This window comes from Protomyctophum parallelum (genome assembly GCF_964188405.1).
Source record: "Protomyctophum parallelum genome assembly, chromosome: 7".
In the NCBI taxonomy this organism is placed as follows: domain Eukaryota; kingdom Metazoa; phylum Chordata; class Actinopteri; order Myctophiformes; family Myctophidae; genus Protomyctophum; species Protomyctophum parallelum.
Window position 1 is genome coordinate 54,636,658 of NC_139705.1, and position 22,584 is coordinate 54,659,241.

A 22,584-nucleotide genomic window follows, 5' to 3' on the forward strand; every position below is an offset into this window, starting at 1 on the left:
CAAAATATGAACGTTTTTGGAGCGTAAAACAATATATTAAGATGATCGGGGATGTTGAGGTCACTTTGTAAAGTCAACTTTTTTAGGCAAGTGTTTTCCTGTTTCATGGCTTTCAAAGTAAAAGTGATCAGACAACTCTGGCACTCTATAGCCTTTATTTTGAAGGCACTTCCTGTACTAAATGATGATTAATGATGATTAGCCATGACGTTAAGCTGTGTGTGTTCAACAACACAGCATGACGTTAAGCTGTGTGTGTTCAACAACACAGCCATGACGTTAAGCTGTGTGTGTTCAACAACACAGCCATGACGTTAAGCTGTGTGTGTTCAACAACACAGCCATGACGTTAAGCTGTGTGTGTTCAACAACACAGCCATGACGTTAAGCTGTGTGTGTTCAACAACACAGCCATGACGTTAAGCTGTGTGTGTTCAACAACACAGCCATGACGTTAAGCTGTGTGTGTTCAACAACACAGCCATGACGTTAAGCTGTGTGTGTGTTCAACAACACAGCCATGACGTTAAGCTGTGTATTGTGGCAAACCAGGGGAAACAGCCAGGCCTATTCCCCACAGAATGAGGCTGGGGGAGGTGATAGAGGGAGTATATCACCCTGTACAGGTATTGCAGCCAATGGGAGCCTGGACATGGACGCACCTGCAGCCAGTAAGGCAATCACCAGAAGCTGTTAAAGAGCCGACGCCCCAAGCTGTCTGGTGAGTGAGTGTGAACTAATGGAGGAGTGAGAAAGGAGGAATCTCTGTTCATGAGGAGGCTGGGATGAGGGAGATCTCTCAAGTGAGTACAAGACTAAATCAAACCTTTGACCCACTTGGATGTGCTGTGCGTGTACTGTGGCTCACCTGGTCTTGTTCTCTCTCCCTCCCTCCTAGGCCAACTGAACTGGAGAGCCTACAGCACTCTCCCCTAACTAAAATAGTCACTGGCTCTCTCTCTGCTCTACCCACAGGACGGCAAGTGACTAGAAGCCTGAGCCCCTGACAAGAGGACCCTTTGTTGATGTTTTGCCCCATTTTCCCTTTTCCCGGACACTTTAAATAAAAGACAATTTAAGTTTATGTTGAAGCTGACTCTGAGCCTCTTATTTTATTGTGAATCTGTACCTATTCTCCCCTGGGTTGCCACAGTATGTGTTCAACAACACAGCCATGACGTTAAGCTGTGTGTGTGTTCAACAACACAGCCATGACGTTAAGCTGTGTGTGTGTTCAACAACACAGCCATGACGTTAAGCTGTGTGTGTGTTCAACAACACAGCCATGACGTTAAGCTGTGTGTGTGTTCAACAACACAGCCATGACGTTAAGCTGTGTGTGTGTTCAACAACACAGCCATGACGTTAAGCTGTGTGTGTGTTCAACAACACAGCCATGACGTTAAGCTGTGTGTGTGTGTTCAACAACACAGCCATGACGTTAAGCTGTGTGTGTGTTCAACAACACAGCCATGACGTTAAGCTGTGTGTGTGTTCAACAACACAGCCATGACGTTAAGCTGTGTGTGTGTTCAACAACACAGCCATGACGTTAAGCTGTGTGTGTGTTCAACAACACAGCCATGACGTTAAGCTGTGTGTGTGTTCAACAACACAGCCATGACGTTAAGCTGTGTGTAGTGTGTGTGTGTGTTCAACAACACAGCCATGACATTAAGCTGTGTGTGTGTTCAACAACACAGCCATGACGTTAAGCTGTGTGTGTGTTCAACAACACAGCCATGACATTAAGCTGTGTGTGTGTTCAACAACACAGCCATGACGTTAAGCTGTGTGTGTGTTCAACAACACAGCCATGACGTTAAGCTGTGTGTGTGTTCAACAACACAGCCATGACGTTAAGCTGTGTGTGTGTGTTCAACAACACAGCCATGACGTTAAGCTGTGTGTGTGTTCAACAACACAGCCATGACATTAAGCTGTGTGTGTGTTCAACAACACAGCCATGACGTTAAGCTGTGTGTGTGTTCAACAACACAGCCATGACGTTAAGCTGTGTGTGTGTTCAACAACACAGCCATGACGTTAAGCTGTGTGTGTGTGTTCAACAACACAGCCATGACGTTAAGCTGTGTGTGTGTGTTCAACAACACAGCCATGACGTTAAGCTGTGTGTGTGTGTTCAACAACACAGCCATGACGTTAAGATGTGTTTGTGTTCAACAACACAGCCATGACGTTAAGCTGTGTGTGTTCAACAACACAGCCATGACGTTAAGCTGTGTGTGTGTTCAACAACACAGCCATGACGTTAAGCTGTGTGTAGTGTGTGTGTGTGTGTTCAACAACACAGCCATGACATTAAGCTGTGTGTGTGTTCAACAACACAGCCATGACGTTAAGCTGTGTGTGTGTTCAACAACACAGCCATGACATTAAGCTGTGTGTGTGTTCAACAACACAGCCATGACGTTAAGCTGTGTGTGTGTTCAACAACACAGCCATGACGTTAAGCTGTGTGTGTGTTCAACAACACAGCCATGACGTTAAGCTGTGTGTGTGTGTTCAACAACACAGCCATGACGTTAAGCTGTGTGTGTGTTCAACAACACAGCCATGACATTAAGCTGTGTGTGTGTTCAACAACACAGCCATGACGTTAAGCTGTGTGTGTGTTCAACAACACAGCCATGACGTTAAGCTGTGTGTGTGTTCAACAACACAGCCATGACGTTAAGCTGTGTGTGTGTGTTCAACAACACAGCCATGACGTTAAGCTGTGTGTGTGTGTTCAACAACACAGCCATGACGTTAAGCTGTGTGTGTGTGTTCAACAACACAGCCATGACGTTAAGCTGTGTGTGTGTGTTCAACAACACAGCCATGACGTTAAGCTGTGTGTGTGTGTTCAACAACACAGCCATGACGTTAAGCTGTGTGTGTTCAACAACACAGCCATGACGTTAAGCTGTGTGTGTGTTCAACAACACAGCCATGACGTTAAGCTGTGTGTGTGTTCAACAACACAGCCATGACGTTAAGCTGTGTGTGTGTTCAACAACACAGCCATGACGTTAAGCTGTGTGTGTGTTCAACAACACAGCCATGACGTTAAGCTGTGTGTGTGTTCAACAACACAGCCATGACGTTAAGCTGTGTGTGTGTTCAACAACACAGCCATGACGTTAAGCTGTGTGTGTGTGTGTTCAACAACACAGCCATGACGTTAAGCTGTGTGTGTGTGTGTGTGTTCAACAACACAGCCATGACGTTAGGCTGTGTTGTGTGTTCAACAACACAGCCATGACGTTAAGCTGTGTGTGTGTGTTCAACAACACAGCCATGACGTTAAGCTGTGTGTGTGTGTTCAACAACACAGCCATGACGTTAAGCTGTGTGTGTGTGTTCAACAACACAGCCATGACGTTAAGCTGTGTGTGTGTTCAACAACACAGCCATGACGTTAAGCTGTGTGTGTGTTCAACAACACAGCCATGACGTTAAGCTGTGTGTGTGTTCAACAACACAGCCATGACGTTAAGCTGTGTGTGTGTTCAACAACACAGCCATGACGTTAAGCTGTGTGTGTGTGTTCAACAACACAGCCATGACGTTAAGCTGTGTGTGTGTGTTCAACAACACAGCCATGACGTTAAGCTGTGTGTGTGTGTTCAACAACACAGCCATGACGTTAAGCTGTGTGTGTGTTCAACAACACAGCCATGACGTTAAGCTGTGTGTGTGTAAGCCATGCGTTATAGATATAGATATAGATGTTATAGATACCTAGGGGGTGGACAGTAGACCTCCAGTGTAGATGTTATAGATATAGATCACATAGATACCTAGGGGGTGGACAGTAGACCTCCAGGGCTCCAGGATTCGGTGCAGACTGTGAGAGAAGCGAGCGTAGTACGGATCTGAGAATATATCGTCCACTCGACCGTTGTCAAATAGATACTGGAGAGAGAGAGAGAGAGAGAGAGAGATAGAGACAGAGAGACACAGAGAGAGAGAGAGAGAGAGAGAGAGAGAGAGAGAGAGAGAGAGAGAGAGAGAGAGAGAGAGAGAGAGAGAGAGACAGAGACAGAGACAGAGAGAGAGAGAGAGAGAGAGAGAGAGAGAGAGAGAGAGAGGTTACAACATCTTGTTAGTAAAACCAAAGATAAATTCGACCCCTCTCAGTTTGCTTATAAAAAGGCTTTCGGTACAGAGGACACCACTTTTACATACACACTGGTCCACTTCATTACAAAACACGTGACGTAGTAGAGTACGCATGGTTCTCCTTCAGGTCCTCTGGTCTCCTGGGTCATCAGAGACCCAGTAGTAGTATAGTGCAGTACACAGTGTAGTATTAGTATAGTAGTAATGTAATAGTAAGTAATGAACTGTCTGGTGCTGGGACTCTGGTGCAACGCACAGGTCCTCGCTCTACTCCTGGTGAGAGCAGGAGTGGACCTGGTGACCAGCCCTGGCAGAGCAGTTCTGGAGTAGTTCCAACGGATTGTGTGCCTCTGGTTTTTCCCTAATGGGACTGATTGAGGGTTTAGCTACTGGGGCGTAAGTCGGGACTTGATCACTCCCGGCTGGGTCGCCTGAGTGAGGGGTAGGATGTTGGGAGACCCGAAACCCCGTTGACCTCAGGATACATCACTGAGGATACGTCCCAGGTGATGACCTCAGGATACATCACTGAGGATACGTCCCAGGTGATGACCTCAGGATACATCACTGAGGATACGTCCCAGGTGATGACCTCAGGATACATCACTGAGGATACGTCCCAGGTGATGACCTCAGGATACATCACTGAGGATACGTCCCAGGTGATGACCTCAGGATACATCACTGAGGACACGTCCCAGGTGATGACCTCAGGATACATCACTGAGGATACGTCCCAGGTGATGACCTCAGGATACATCACTGAGGACACGTCCCAGGTGATGACCTCAGGATACATCACTGAGGATACGTCCCAGGTGATGACCTCAGGATACATCACTGAGGATACGTCCCAGGTGATGACCTCAGGATACATCACTGAGGATACGTCCCAGGTGATGACCTCAGGATACATCACTGAGGATACGTCCCAGGTGATGACCTCAGGATACATCACTGAGGATACGTCCCAGGTGCATCCATGCAATGTTTTGTAGTTATTAGTTATATAGTAGTATTATAGTGTAGTAGTATTATAGTATTATATAAACATACTTTCTGTATACAGAGGAACACGTAGTAAAGTACATCAGCCTCATATGGTTCTCCTTCAGGTCCTCTGGTCTCCTGGGTCATGTGACACAGAGCCATGCTCAGCTCAGCCACCGCGCACGATACCAGATCCTCCCTAAAACGCAGAGCCTGGCGGCCTGGAGGCACACACACACACACACACACACACACACACACACACAGAGAGAGACACACACACACACACACACACACACACACACACACACACACACACACACACACAGAGACACACACACACACACACACACACACACACACACACACACACACACACACACACACACACACACACACACAGAGAGAGACACACACACACACACACACACACACACACACACACACACACACACACACACACAGAGAGCGTCATTAACCTGGACAGCATACCACCCAACACACAGAGAGAGAGAGAGAGAGAGAGAGAGAGGTCCCTCTCTCTCTCTCTCATTCTACAAATGTCTTCTAAATCCACAAAACTGTTTTCTGAAAAACTTATGTTAAAATCAATGGTTCTCAAACTATTTCACGTCAAGGAGCCCCAAAATGATATGTATTTAGCCGCCAAACCCCATTTCAGAATATGTTGTTCCAGCCGGGACCCCCAGCAGGGACCCCCAGCAGATGACACGGCCTAAATCATCACTGCAATGTGTTTTGTCATGTCCAGAGTCTCAACACATGAACACAGGAACACGATATGCACATCATAATACATCATACTGGACCCAAAGCATTACTGAATGAAGAAAACAGTGGAATGTCCGCAAAACACGATATAGTTCTGCTCCCCGAGGCCCTGTAACCTGAGAAAGCCCGGAGGGGCCAAACGTTGTTAATAGGTCTGCTATTCAAAAATAGCAGACCTACAAGCTCGTATCGCGCCACTCGGTGGCGCGATATGAGCTTGTAGATCTGCTATTTTTTCAATAGATAAAGCATAACATGATGCTGACACCAAAATGGGTGCCCGGTCAGAATGGGTTAATAAAAAAGACAGGGAGCAGAACTATAATATGTGACTAAATTTGTGACTAATTTTCGTTTTTTCATGTCATATGAAAGCAGGGAATCATACGTAGCTTCAAATTGACATATTGGTTATAGAGTTGTAGAGCTTATTGAGTCATATGCAGCCATATGCAGAAAACAGAGAGTTGAGAAAACGGGCTTGAAAGGTTCACTTCTGTGGACTGATAACATTACACCTAGCTACATGTTTAAGCATTTATTTCATATTTAAATGTTGATTTCAGCTCTGACACTTAATTCAGACATGCTCTAGTATGTGAAGAGTCTGCCTGTGCTATTAACTCATTTTGAAGAAAAAAAAGAAAAAAAACGTTTTTTCTCCTCTGGTGAAAAGCTGGAGTTTGCACGATGGCAGGCTCTCAGTAAAATCTGGTCAAATCTGGTCAACGCAACCATCTATTATATTTTACAGCACTGTACATTGACAAGCTTTATGTTGATGCTGATGTTCCTTTTCCACAGAGCCAAAACTACTAGTAACTGGTGTACTGACCATGGTATCACTGTGTTAAAACTACTAGTAACTGGTGTACTGACCATGGTATCACTGTGTTAAAACTACTAGTAACTGGTGTACTGACCATGGTGTTACTGTGTTAAAACTACTAGTAACTGGTGTACTGACCATGGTATTACTGTGTTAAAACTACTAGTAACTGGTGTACTGACCGTGGTATTACTGTGTTAAAACTACTAGTAACTGGTGTACTGACCATGGTATCACTGTGTTAAAACTACTAGTAACTGGTGTACTGACCATGGTATTACTGTGTTTAAACTACTAGTAACTGGTGTACTGACCATGGTATCACTGTGTTAAAACTACTAGTAACTGGTGTACTGACCATGGTATCACTGTGTTAAAACTACTAGTAACTGGTGTACTGACCATGGTATCACTGTGTTAAAACTACTAGTAACTGGTGTACTGACCATGGTATCACTGTGTTAAAACTACTAGTAACTGGTGTACTGACCATGGTATTACTGTGTTTAAACTACTAGTAACTGGTGTACTGACCATGGTATCACTGTGTTAAAACTACTAGTAACTGGTGTACTGACCATGGTATCACTGTGTTAAAACTACTAATAACTGGTGTACTGACCATGGTGTTACTGTGTTAAAACTACTAGTAACTGGTGTACTGACCATGGTATTACTGTGTTAAAACTACTAGTAACTGGTGTACTGACCATGGTGTCACTGTGTTAAAACTACTAGTAACTGGTGTACTGACCATGGTATTACTGTGTTAAAACTACTAGTAACTGGTGTACTGACCATGGTATCACTGTGTTAAAACTACTAGTAACTGGTGTACTGACCATGGTATTACTGTGTTAAAACTACTAGTAACTGGTGTACTGACCATGGTATTACTGTGTTAAAACTACTAGTAACTGGTGTACTGACCGTGGTATTACTGTGTTAAAACTACTAGTAACTGGTGTACTGACCGTGGTATTACTGTGTTAAAACTACTAGTAACTGGTGTACTGACCATGGTATTACTGTGTTAAAACTACTAGTAACTGGTGTACTGACCATGGTATTACTGTGTTAAAACTACTAGTAACTGGTGTACTGACCATGGTATCACTGTGTTAAAACTACTAGTAACTGGTGTACTGACCATGGTATTACTGTGTTAAAACTACTAGTAACTGGTGTACTGACCATGGTATTACTGTGTTAAAACTACTAGTAACTGGTGTACTGACCATGGTATCACTGTGTTAAAACTACTAGTAACTGGTGTACTGACCATGGTATCACTGTGTTTAAACTACTAGTAACTGGTGTACTGACCATGGTATTACTGTGTTAAAACTACTAGTAACTGGTGTACTGACCATTGTATTACTGTGTTAAAACTACTAATAACTGGTGTACTGACCATGGTGTTACTGTGTTAAAACTACTAGTAACTGGTGTACTGACCATGGTATTACTGTGTTAAAACTACTAGTAACTGGTGTACTGACCATGGTGTCACTGTGTTAAAACTACTAGTAACTGGTGTACTGACCATGGTATTACTGTGTTAAAACTACTAGTAACTGGTGTACTGACCATGGTATCACTGTGTTAAAACTACTAGTAACTGGTGTACTGACCATGGTATTACTGTGTTAAAACTACTAGTAACTGGTGTACTGACCATGGTATTACTGTGTTAAAACTACTAGTAACTGGTGTACTGACCGTGGTATTACTGTGTTAAAACTACTAGTAACTGGTGTACTGACCGTGGTATTACTGTGTTAAAACTACTAGTAACTGGTGTACTGACCATGGTATTACTGTGTTAAAACTACTAGTAACTGGTGTACTGACCATGGTATTACTGTGTTAAAACTACTAGTAACTGGTGTACTGACCATGGTATCACTGTGTTAAAACTACTAGTAACTGGTGTACTGACCATGGTATTACTGTGTTAAAACTACTAGTAACTGGTGTACTGACCATGGTATTACTGTGTTAAAACTACTAGTAACTGGTGTACTGACCATGGTATCACTGTGTTAAAACTACTAGTAACTGGTGTACTGACCATGGTATCACTGTGTTTAAACTACTAGTAACTGGTGTACTGACCATGGTATTACTGTGTTAAAACTACTAGTAACTGGTGTACTGACCATTGTATTACTGTGTTAAAACTACTAGTAACTGGTGTACTGACCATGGTATTACTGTGTTAAAACTACTAGTAACTGGTGTACTGACCATGGTATTACTGTGTTAAAACTACTAGTAACTGGTGTACTGACCATTGTATTACTGTGTTAAAACTACTAGTAACTGGTGTACTGACCATGGTGTTACTGTGTTAAAACTACTAGTAACTGGTGTACTGACCATGGTATCACTGTGTTAAAAGTTTAAAACTACTAGTAACTGGTGTACTGACCATGGTATCACTGTGTTAAAACTACTAGTAACTGGTGTACTGACCATTGTATTACTGTGTTAAAACTACTAGTAACTGGTGTACTGACCATGGTATTACTGTGTTAAAACTACTAGTAACTGGTGTACTGACCATGGTGTTACTGTGTTAAAACTACTAGTAACTGGTGTACTGACCATGGTATTACTGTGTTAAAACTACTAGTAACTGGTGTACTGACCATGGTATTACTGTGTTTAAACTACTAGTAACTGGTGTACTGACCATGGTATTACTGTGTTAAAACTACTAGTAACTGGTGTACTGACCGTGGTATTACTGTGTTAAAACTACTAGTAACTGGTGTACTGACCATGGTATTACTGTGTTAAAACTACTAGTAACTGGTGTACTGACCATGGTATTACTGTGTTAAAACTACTAGTAACTGGTGTACTGACCATGGTATTACTGTGTTAAAACTACTAGTAACTGGTGTACTGACCATGGTATCACTGTGTTAAAACTACTAGTAACTGGTGTACTGACCATGGTGTTACTGTGTTAAAACCACTAGTAACTGGTGTACTGACCATGGTATTACTGTGTTAAAACTACTAGTAACTGGTGTACTGACCATGGTATCACTGTGTTAAAACTACTAGTAACTGGTGTACTGACCATGGTATTACTGTGTTTAAACTACTAGTAACTGGTGTACTGACCATGGTATCACTGTGTTAAAACTACTAGTAACTGGTGTACTGACCATGGTATCACTGTGTTAAAACTACTAGTAACTGGTGTACTGACCATGGTATCACTGTGTTAAAACTACTAGTAACTGGTGTACTGACCATGGTATCACTGTGTTAAAACTACTAATAACTGGTGTACTGACCATGGTGTTACTGTGTTAAAACTACTAGTAACTGGTGTACTGACCATGGTATTACTGTGTTAAAACTACTAGTAACTGGTGTACTGACCATGGTGTTACTGTGTTAAAACTACTAGTAACTGGTGTACTGACCATGGTATTACTGTGTTAAAACTACTAGTAACTGGTGTACTGACCATGGTATCACTGTGTTAAAACTACTAGTAACTGGTGTACTGACCATGGTATTACTGTGTTAAAACTACTAGTAACTGGTGTACTGACCATTGTATTACTGTGTTAAAACTACTAGTAACTGGTGTACTGACCATGGTATTACTGTGTTAAAACTACTAGTAACTGGTGTACTGACCATGGTATTACTGTGTTAAAACTACTAGTAACTGGTGTACTGACCATGGTATCACTGTGTTTAAACTACTAGTAACTGGTGTACTGACCATGGTATTACTGTGTTAAAACTACTAGTAACTGGTGTACTGACCATGGTATCACTGTGTTAAAACTACTAATAACTGGTGTACTGACCATGGTATTACTGTGTTTAAACTACTAGTAACTGGTGTACTGACCATGGTATTACTGTGTTAAAACTACTAGTAACTGGTGTACTGACCATGGTGTTACTGTGTTAAAACTACTAGTAACTGGTGTACTGACCATGGTATTACTGTGTTAAAACTACTAGTAACTGGTGTACTGACCATGGTATTACTGTGTTAAAACTACTAGTAACTGGTGTACTGACCATGGTGTTACTGTGTTAAAACTACTAGTAACTGGTATACTGACCAAGGTATTACTGTGTTAAAACTACTAGTAACTGGTGTACTGACCATGGTATTACTGTGTTAAAACTACTAGTAACTGGTGTACTGACCATGGTATCACTGTGTTAAAACTACTAGTAACTGGTGTACTGACCATGGTATCACTGTGTTTAAACTACTAGTAACTGGTGTACTGACCATGGTATTACTGTGTTAAAACTACTAGTAACTGGTGTACTGACCATGGTATCACTGTGTTAAAACTACTAATAACTGGTGTACTGACCATGGTATTACTGTGTTTAAACTACTAGTAACTGGTGTACTGACCATGGTATTACTGTGTTAAAACTACTAGTAACTGGTGTACTGACCATGGTGTTACTGTGTTAAAACTACTAGTAACTGGTGTACTGACCATGGTATTACTGTGTTAAAACTACTAGTAACTGGTGTACTGACCATGGTATTACTGTGTTAAAACTACTAGTAACTGGTGTACTGACCATGGTGTTACTGTGTTAAAACTACTAGTAACTGGTGTACTGACCATGGTATTACTGTGTTAAAACTACTAGTAACTGGTGTACTGACCATGATATCACTGTGTTAAAACTACTAGTAACTGGTGTACTGACCATGGTATTACTGTGTTCAAACTACTAGTAACTGGTGTACTGACCGTGGTATTACTGTGTTAAAACTACTAGTAACTGGTGTACTGACCATGGTATTACTGTGTTAAAACTACTAGTAACTGGTGTACTGACCATGGTATCACTGTGTTTAAACTACTAGTAACTGGTGTACTGACCATGGTATTACTGTGTTAAAACTACTAGTAACTGGTGTACTGACCATGGTATCACTGTGTTAAAACTACTAATAACTGGTGTACTGACCATGGTATTACTGTGTTTAAACTACTAGTAACTGGTGTACTGACCATGGTATTACTGTGTTAAAACTACTAGTAACTGGTGTACTGACCATGGTGTTACTGTGTTAAAACTACTAGTAACTGGTGTACTGACCATGGTATTACTGTGTTAAAACTACTAGTAACTGGTGTACTGACCATGGTATTACTGTGTTAAAACTACTAGTAACTGGTGTACTGACCATGGTGTTACTGTGTTAAAACTACTAGTAACTGGTGTACTGACCATGGTATTACTGTGTTAAAACTACTAGTAACTGGTGTACTGACCATGGTATTACTGTGTTAAAACTACTAGTAACTGGTGTACTGACCATGGTATCACTGTGTTAAAACTACTAGTAACTGGTGTACTGACCATGGTATCACTGTGTTTAAACTACTAGTAACTGGTGTACTGACCATGGTATTACTGTGTTAAAACTACTAGTAACTGGTGTACTGACCATTGTATTACTGTGTTAAAACTACTAGTAACTGGTGTACTGACCATGGTATTACTGTGTTAAAACTACTAGTAACTGGTGTACTGACCATGGTATTACTGTGTTAAAACTACTAGTAACTGGTGTACTGACCATGGTATTACTGTGTTAAAACTACTAGTAACTGGTGTACTGACCATTGTATTACTGTGTTAAAACTACTAGTAACTGGTGTACTGACCATGGTGTTACTGTGTTAAAACTACTAGTAACTGGTGTACTGACCATTGTATTACTGTGTTAAAACTACTAGTAACTGGTGTACTGACCATTGTATTACTGTGTTAAAACTACTAGTAACTGGTGTACTGACCATGGTATTACTGTGTTAAAACTACTAGTAACTGGTGTACTGACCATGGTGTTACTGTGTTAAAACTACTAGTAACTGGTGTACTGACCATGGTATTACTGTGTTAAAACTACTAGTAACTGGTGTACTGACCATGGTATTACTGTGTTAAAACTACTAGTAACTGGTGTACTGACCATGGTATTACTGTGTTAAAACTACTAGTAACTGGTGTACTGACCATTGTATTACTGTGTTAAAACTACTAGTAACTGGTGTACTGACCATGGTATTACTGTGTTAAAACTACTAGTAACTGGTGTACTGACCATGGTATTACTGTGTTTAAACTACTAGTAACTGGTGTACTGACCATGGTATTACTGTGTTAAAACTACTAGTAACTGGTGTACTGACCATGGTATTACTGTGTTTAAACTACTAGTAACTGGTGTACTGACCATGGTATTACTGTGTTAAAACTACTAGTAACTGGTGTACTGACCGTGGTATCACTGTGTTAAAACTACTAGTAACTGGTGTACTGACCGTGGTATCACTGTGTTAAAACTACTAGTAACTGGTGTACTGACCATGGTGTCACTGTGTTAAAACTACTAATAACTGGTGTACTGACCATGGTATTACTGTGTTTAAACTACTAGTAACTGGTGTACTGACCATGGTATTACTGTGTTAAAACTACTAGTAACTGGTGTACTGACCATGGTGTTACTGTGTTAAAACTACTAGTAACTGGTGTACTGACCATGGTATTACTGTGTTAAAACTACTAGTAACTGGTGTACTGACCATGGTATTACTGTGTTAAAACTACTAGTAACTGGTGTACTGACCATGGTGTTACTGTGTTAAAACTACTAGTAACTGGTGTACTGACCATTGTATTACTGTGTTAAAACTACTAGTAAGTGGTGTACTGACCATGGTGTTACTGTGTTAAAACTACTAGTAACTGGTGTACTGACCATGGTATTACTGTGTTAAAACTACTAGTAACTGGTGTACTGACCATGGTATTACTGTGTTAAAACTACTAGTAACTGGTGTACTGACCGTGGTATTACTGTGTTAAAACTACTAGTAACTGGTGTACTGACCATGGTATTACTGTGTTAAAACTACTAGTAACTGGTGTACTGACCGTGGTATTACTGTGTTAAAACTACTAGTAACTGGTGTACTGACCATGGTATCACTGTGTTAAAACTACTAGTAACTGGTGTACTGACCATGGTATTACTGTGTTAAAACTACTAGTAACTGGTGTACTGACCGTGGTATTACTGTGTTAAAACTACTAGTAACTGGTGTACTGACCGTGGTATTACTGTGTTAAAACTACTAGTAACTGGTGTACTGACCATGGTATTACTGTGTTAAAACTACTAGTAACTGGTGTACTGACCATGGTATTACTGTGTTAAAACTACTAGTAACTGGTGTACTGACCATGGTATCACTGTGTTAAAACTACTAGTAACTGGTGTACTGACCATGGTATTACTGTGTTAAAACTACTAGTAACTGGTGTACTGACCATGGTGTTAATGTGCTTAGCTGACCAGCCAACTGGTCTGACCTGAACCCCACAGAGAATCTAGGTTGTATTGTCAAGAGGAAGGTGTGAGACATGAGACTGAACAATACAAAATAACTTACGGCTGTTATCAAAGCAAACCTGGGCTTCCATAACACCTCAACAGTGCCACAGGCAGATCACCTCCATGCCACACCCCATTGGCTGATCACCTCCATGCCACGCCCCATTGGCTGATCACCTCCATGCCACGCCCCATTGATGAAATGATTTGTTCAAAAGTAGCCCACACCAAGTATTGACGGCATACATTAATATACATGACAGATGGTCGACATTTCTCGTTTAAAAAAAAACATTTTTTAGTGGTCTTTTAGTGGTTATTTTCTAGCTGTATGCCATAATCAGGATTAAAACAAAAAAAGGTTTTAAATACTTTAAATACTAAGAAAATTAACTTTTACAAAATATTCTTGTAAGAGCCATTGGTTTATGATGTTTGGTCTATGAAATGAGTGGGCTGTCACTGGTGATTAACGTGGATGATTGACGGGCATAGGGGCGGACCTGATTCACCTGATTCATTCAATACCTCACATGTTCACCTGCTTCACACACAGTGAGAGAGAGGGGGTGTGTGGGAAGCCGCACTTTTGTTGACCGCTTTAAACAGCTTATTTTGCTTTATTTATTTACTTTATTTACGTTTGATCGCTGTGACTACTTTACTTTATGTTTGAGCACCGTTTAAGTTATGCACCTGCCTTTAATAAAACACCTTTAACGCATTGCTTGGGACCCGGCGAGATCCTTTTGTTTGCGGAGCGCGTCTGACAACCTGGCCCATCCCATCGCCTCTCAACGACTTATTCATACATCAATCTCCCGTAGTCGCTCAACAATTCTAATTCATTGAGATGGAGCTGTATATATATATATATATATATATATATTAGGGTTGTCCACTCACGTCCGATGGGAGCCAGCTGGTTCCTCTACATAGATATAGATAACATAGACTCACGTCTGATGGGAGCCAGCTGGTTCCTCTACATAGATATAGATAACATAGACTCACGTCCGATGGGAGCCAGCTGGTTCTTCTACATAGATATAGATAACATAGACTCACGTCTGATGGGAGCCAGCTGGTTCCTCTACATAGATATAGATAACATAGACTCACGTCCGATGGGAGCCAGCTGGTTCTTCTACATAGATATAGATAACATAGACTCACGTCTGATGGGAGCCAGCTGGTTCTTCTACATAGATATAGATAACATAGAGTGAACTCACGTCCGATGGGAGCCAGCTGGTTCCTCTACATAGATATAGATAACATAGAGTGAACTCACGTCCGATGGGAGCCAGCTGGTTCCTCTCGTCTTTGTCCAGCTCACAGTTCTTCCTCTGAGCCCAGATTCTCCAAACCTCCAGACCTTCCTCTGGCTTCAGAGACGAGGGGAGGAGTAACTCCTGGACCTGGTGCTGCTGCTGACCGTCTGATACGGTCAGCGTCTGACCACCCTGCTGTAAACACACAGTAATACAACTAGAGCTGCTGACCGTCTGATACGGTCAGCGTCTGACCACCCTGCTGTAAACACACAGTAATACAACTAGAGCTGCTGACCGTCTGATACGGTCAGCGTCTGACCACCCTGCTGTAAACACACAGTAATACAACTAGAGCTGCTGACCGTCTGATACGGTCAGCGTCTGACCACCCTGCTGTAAACACACAGTAATACAACTAGAGCTGCTGACCGTCTGATACGGTCAGCGTCTGACCACCCTGCTGTAAACACACAGTAATACAACTAGAGCTGCTGACCGTCTGATACGGTCAGCGTCTGACCACCCTGCTGTAAACACACAGTAATACAACTAGAGCTGCTGACCGTCTGATACGGTCAGCGTCTGACCACCCTGCTGTAAACACACAGTAATACAACTAGAGCTGCTGACCGTCTGATACGGTCAGCGTCTGACCACCCTGCTGTAAACACACAGTAATACAACTAGAGCTGGGACTCGATTAAAAAAATATATCTAATTAATCAGAGGCTTTGTAGTAAATGAATCTCGATTAATCGCATTTTAATCGCATATCAATATTTAACCCGAGAACAGTGAGAAACCTTTTTTTTTCAAATGTTTTTGGTATCCCAGTGAATAGTGACTACGGGATTCCACTCATTTTCAACATTTTACTGTCATTAATATACCTTAGAGTTGTTGTGTGGATATAATAAGAAAGTCCCCCCCATTCTGTGTTGCCTAGAACTGGAGGTCTGAAAAAGAATCGGTAACATTATGAAGTACATCTCAGTGACATCACTTGTTACTGTTTTTTTCAGACCTCCAGTTCTATAGGCAACACAGAACTCCATAGAAAAATGCGTTTTATATATAGGCAGGTGATATATATAGGCAGCAAGTGCCTTATATATAAAGTGTGTTCAGTGTGTATATGAATACTCAAATGTGCTTTACATGGCTGGGCATGAGAAAACAAATAAAAACAACTTTATTATGGGGGAAACAAAAAGGTGCGATTCATTTATCTGTGGCTAATCGCGATACATTTTTCTGTAGTTAATTAATCTCGATTAACGCGTTAAAGTCCTGGCCCTAAATATAACTATTACCGATACTGTGACCAGGGGTCTCCTCCCAGTGGGACGTGCCTCGAGGACCTCCCTAGGGAGACGTCCGAGAGGCATCCTAACCAGATGCCTGGAGGACCTCCCTAGGGAGACGTCCGAGAGGCATCCTAACCAGATGCCTCGAACCACCTAAAGCTGGCTCCTTTCCAGGCGAAGGAGCAGCGGCTCTACTCCGAGTCTCTCTCGCGTGACTGAACTTCTCCCCCTATCATTCTTCATGTTGGCCATTTGTATTCACAAACTTATTCTTTGGGTCATGAGAGGTGAGAGTAGGAACACTTCATGACCATAGGTGAGAGTAGGAACACTTCATGACCATATAGGTGAGAGTAGGAACACTTCATGACCATATAGGTGAGAGTAGGAACACTTCATGACCATAGGTGAGAGTAGGAACACTTCATGACCATATAGGTGAGAGTAGGAACACTTCATGACCATAGGTGAGAGTAGGAACACTTCATGACCATAGGTGAGAGTAGGAACACTTCATGACCATAGGTGAGAGTAGGAACACTTCATGACCATAGGTGAGAGTAGGAACACTTCATGACCATATGTGAGAGTAGGAACACTTCATGACCATATAGGTGAGAGTAGGAACACTTCATGACCATAGGTGAGAGTAGGAACACTTCATGACCATAGGTGAGAGTAGGAACACTTCATGACCATAGGTGAGAGTAGGAACACTTCATGACCATAGGTGAGAGTAGGAACACTTCATGACCATAGGTGAGAGTAGGAACACTTCATGACCATAGGTGAGAGTAGGAACACTTCATGACCATATGTGAGAGTAGGAACACTTCATGACCATAGGTGAGAGTAGGAACACTTCATGACCATAGGTGAGAGTAGGAACACTTCATGACCATATAGGTGAGAGTAGGAACACTTCATGACCATAGGTGAGAGTAGGAACACTTCATGACCATAGGTGAGAGTAGGAACACTTCATGACCATATAGGTGAGAGTAGGAACACTTCATGACCATATAGGTGAGAGTAGGAACACTTCATGACCATAGGTGAGAGTAGGAACACTTCATGACCATAGGTGAGAGTAGGAACACTTCATGACCATAGGTGAGAGTAGGAACACTTCATGACCATAGGTGAGAGTAGGAACACTTCATGACCATAGGTGAGAGTAGGAACACTTCATGACCATAGGTGAGAGTAGGAACACTTCATGACCATAGGTGAGAGTAGGAACACTTCATGACCATAGGTGAGAGTAGGAACACTTCATGACCATAGGTGAGAGTAGGAACACTTCATGACCATAGGTGAGAGTAGGAACACTTCATGACCATAGGTGAGAGTAGGAACACTTCATGACCATAGGTGAGAGTAGGAACTCCCTGTAGGAACTTCCTGGCGGAATTACTCTGTGGGAGGGAGAAGTCCTAACCTAACAGGGACAAGGTGAAATAAATTACTCTGAGAGCGGGGCGGTAACAAATCCTAACCTAACCGGACACGGGTGAAATTAATGAACAGTGCGGCGTGCCACATCAAACGTCAGCATGCTGGACTCTGTGAACCCGGGTTTGCTTCAGGGGAAAATTCTTTACAAGAAGCTTCCCAATGGAAACCTCAACAAGAACAAGGTGGTTTGCACCCTGTGCAAACCACAAGTCTTCAAGTTCTTCAAGTCTGAAGTATCACCTAACGCACAAGCATCCCTTTGCGTTGGTTGATGATAGCGAAGCTGCCGGCGGGCCAAGCACTAATATGGCTCCGGGGAAAAGTGTTCGTCAAACTACAATGTTGGAGTGCAACCGTGGCAAGCCCGTCAGCCCAACTCTATCAGCCAAGCTAACTAACCTCCTAGCTCAGTGGATTGCCATCAACTGCCGGCCTATCAGTGTGGTTGAAGATGATGGGCTCGAGCTTCTTCTCCAGGCGGCCACAGGCGACCCATCTTACAAACTACCTGCGAGACGAACTATCACAAGGAGAATCCATGACCAGTACGCCGCAGAGAAATGGTAAGATGGCCCACATTGCCCAGAAGTACTTGGGGACTCCTGCCACTACTGTCCCATGCGAGAGACTGTTCTCTTTAGCAGGCCACATTGTACAGAAAAAAATATCTAGTTTGTCACCAGACAATGTGAACAAGCTGGTGTGTCTGAGTGACTGGTGGAAGAAGGAGAGGTAGAGGTTAGACTCAAGTCATGTCACAAAGCTACTGACTGTAAACAGTTCTTCATCACCTCTAGGTTTACAGTTTAATTAATGTCATATCCCAGAAAAGGGGGTTGTTCTTGTACCCACTGTTTCAAATTGCCTGTATGGTAACGTGTTTATGGTTATTCGTGTTTAACTGAATAAACAATGTATAACACACGTACATCGTATTGAACATTATTATTATATTTTCATTACCAATTATGATAGGGCTCCTGGTCTAATGGGCCACGTGGCCCGTTCAAGGATTTACTTCTGGTCATTATTTAGGTAGCGCACACATATTTTCAATGCTTTCGGCAGAGTTCAAATGAGCCATTTTAATCTAGATTAATCTAGATTAACTCCAGAATTGCAGTGAGATTAATCTAGATTAAAAAAATTTATCTATGCCCACCACTAGTTATAACGTTACCTCACGTGAACTAACGATATGATACGGCGTTGCATTCATACAACGTTACCCATTCATTTGGCGCCGCATCGGCGCTTTATTCTTTTTTATTTATCGCCGGTGCCCCGGTGATACAACTCGGATGCAAGCTAGCTTATTAGCAGGCATCAGTCTGACCCCCCAGACCACGATGTGTCAACATTCTGCAGTTTAACTATCAGTCTGACCCCCCAGACCACGATATGTCAACATTCTGCAGTTTAACTATCAGTCTGACCCCCCAGACCACGATATGTCAACATTCTGCAGTTTAACTAGCAGTCTGACCCCCCAGACCACGATATGTCATGAACATTCTGCAGTTTAACTAGCAGTCTGACCCCCCAGACCACGATGTGTCAACATTCTGCAGTTTAACTATCAGTCTGACCCCCCAGACCACGATGTGTCAACATTCTGCAGTTTTGGAGCTCTTAAAAGCCGTGAAATAGCCTACTGTACCTACATAACGCTGTCGCTGCATAACGTTGGCTACTCGCTGCAGTGATAGCTATGGTTTTATCATGACCAATGTTAAGCTAATCCCCACAAGTTGCAAAACTTACATAACTAATTAGCAATGGTGTTGTTTTTTTTTCCCCAGGCAAACCAGCTACGGAACAGACTGCAAGCTGCTGTACAGACTGTACATTGGATGGAGATGAATCACGATGGCATTTTCATTGATAGAAAATGACTCTGTTCTTAATGATATTAAAAACAATGAACACAGTGACCACAGCACCTTCTTTCTATACTGTAAATTGTTTTTCCTTTTTCTAACCCTGTATATATACAGTATCTGTACCCATGCTATACAAACTGTTAATACAATAATCAATTAATCAGGTAGAACTGTTGAGCAGGTGTCAGAATGAGCTATATCTAGCTGAATTACATTCTGCATGGTGGGCTACCAAGATGAGACAAAATTACAACATATTTATTTCATCATAACCACAGCAATGTTATATTTACGTTCCATCTCTACAGCTTAAATGGAAAGTAGTTTCCAAAGTGGGTTATGGGCTAAATGATAGTTTGTACACTCTCAGAGTTAATTAACATTGATTTTACAATATAAATTGGGGGTCCCAGAGACATAAATGCCACCAAATGGGGGTCTGCGGGCTAATTGGTGTCAATTTGGGGTCCTTGACATGAAAGGTTTGGGGACCCCTGAGTAGTAGTAAGGGGCATCCTATATCCCTCCCACCCTTTTTATTTAGGGGGGGATCCTAACCACCCATCTGAGGGCACTCCCTAGAGACGAGGGGGCGGGGCCTAACCCTTTTTTTCTGATGACGTCATTATATCGATTTTGCTGATTGGAGTTTCCCTTATCTGAGGATCTCATCAGAATGATCCTGTTTGGGTGGACTTTGCCAGTTTGGCAATCAATGATCATTAATTTAAACTAATTCACCGTCAAGATTATCTAGTATATATGTTTATTCATTAACCACTGGTAGTGTGTACATGCCAGTGAAACTATTCTCGCCTCGTCTGGGGCAGTAGGTTCTGTACAGGCTGTGTGGCTGTGTGTGTGAGTATTGATTTTGCATGCTTGGATCAATAGTTCGTATATGGGTCGTGACAGGGACATGCTTTTGCTGGGTGTGTGTGTGTGTGTGTGTGTGTGTGTGTGTGTGTGTGTGTGTGTGTATTGCTCTTACCCCCATTTTTGGGAAAATGTATTGAATGAGTTATAAGCAGACAAATTATAGCGATGGTTTTTAACAGCTTAGATTATTTCCAGTTTGGTTATAAAAGTCAGAGAGGAACTGATTATGCAACTATCAGCCTGCTTATCCCCATCTTACTAGGCCAGCTTTTTATTGATTTTACGTTTCCTTTCAACCGCAAGCAGTGGTCTCAGTTGTCTTACTGAGGAAGGGGGGACAGTGGGGAGGAATCATACAGAGCATATCTATTATCTCTTCAGAACTGGTGCGGGGAAGAAAAAAAAAACTCGTTAGGGATCAATGTGACAAAAACAAAAGAAGCTTGTCATTCATGAAGAGGAACCTGTGCAGGCCATTACAATTGGTGGACAAATAGTGGAGGTAGTAGACAGTTTTAAATACTTAGGCAGATATATTGACAGCAAACTCATTTTCAGTGAAAATACTGAACAGATTTTTAAAACTTGTAACCAACGTCTCCACCTACTACGCAAGCTCAACTCCTTTAGAGTGAGCAAGCATATCGTGGAAACAGTCTATAAAAACATGATAGAGGGAGTCTTGTGTTTTAACATGGCAATGTGGTTTGGCAATCTAAAGGTCAAAGGAAGAAGCAAGCTGCAGCGAATAGTAAATCTAGCCTCAAAAATAATTGGGAAGAGACACCAGCAATTAGGCTGTATCTACAATGAGATACTTCGTAAAAAAAAAAAAACTATCAAGATAGCAAACGACCCCGTCTCATCCACCCTGCACCGACTTCCAGCTACTTCCCTCTGGTAGACGGTACAAACTAGGCATGCCATGGTATGAGATTTTACAGTACGGTACGATGCCGATATTGATAATCTATACCTCGGTATTCCAAGGTATTTATATTTATAAAAATAAAATAAAGATTGCCCCCCCTGACCTATGTCTAGTGACTACCTCCACATCCTTATAAGCCGTTCTTTGTCCCCCAACATGCAGGCCTACACATATATATATATATATATATATATATATATCATAATATATGCCATGATTATGAATTGATTACCCTGGACCGAATGGAAACAAGACAGCAAGGACTTTTATCAGTGATCCCTTTGGATATGTGGTTGACTGTATCCTATACTGATTACACTTCTGCCAATAAAAGTATTCAGTCAGTGAATCAATAGCTATTCCTCAGTCCCCATTGTATTTCACTGTACTATGGCTCCCCCTAATGGCCGTTTAATTTGTACCCAGTATGGTGGAGCAGAGGTGATGCAATCTGCGCATGATCACAACTGTCAATGTGTGCCTCCGTGTTGACAGTCCACACTTAGTTACTACATATGGAAATATGGAGTATACATTTGGATCTGGGTGTTTTTCAGCAACACTAACTCAAAGGTAGGAAGCAACTTTTCAATCTACTGCATCTGTGGTGTGAAAATATTTGTGTTAAGTGTTGTTGATGGTGTTGTTACCGTTTGTTTTTTACTGTTTGGTAAAGTTTTGCAC

The 22,584-nt window shown here is 42.0% G+C and overlaps 1 protein-coding gene across 1 annotated transcript in view; it reads right to left on the minus strand.

The window, feature by feature from the left end:
* The window catches only part of LOC310862174 (transcriptional regulator QRICH1-like), a gene marked incomplete at both ends in the record, with an annotated part of 91,888 nt that overhangs the window by 2,243 nt on the left and 67,061 nt on the right, over positions 1-22,584 (minus strand). Inside the window, 3 exons of the mRNA XM_083769907.1 lie at positions 3,807-3,921; positions 5,185-5,339; positions 15,460-15,634. Coding sequence (XP_083626033.1) covers positions 3,807-3,921; positions 5,185-5,339; positions 15,460-15,634 — 445 coding nt within the window. The remainder of the gene's footprint in view (positions 1-3,806; positions 3,922-5,184; positions 5,340-15,459; positions 15,635-22,584) is intronic.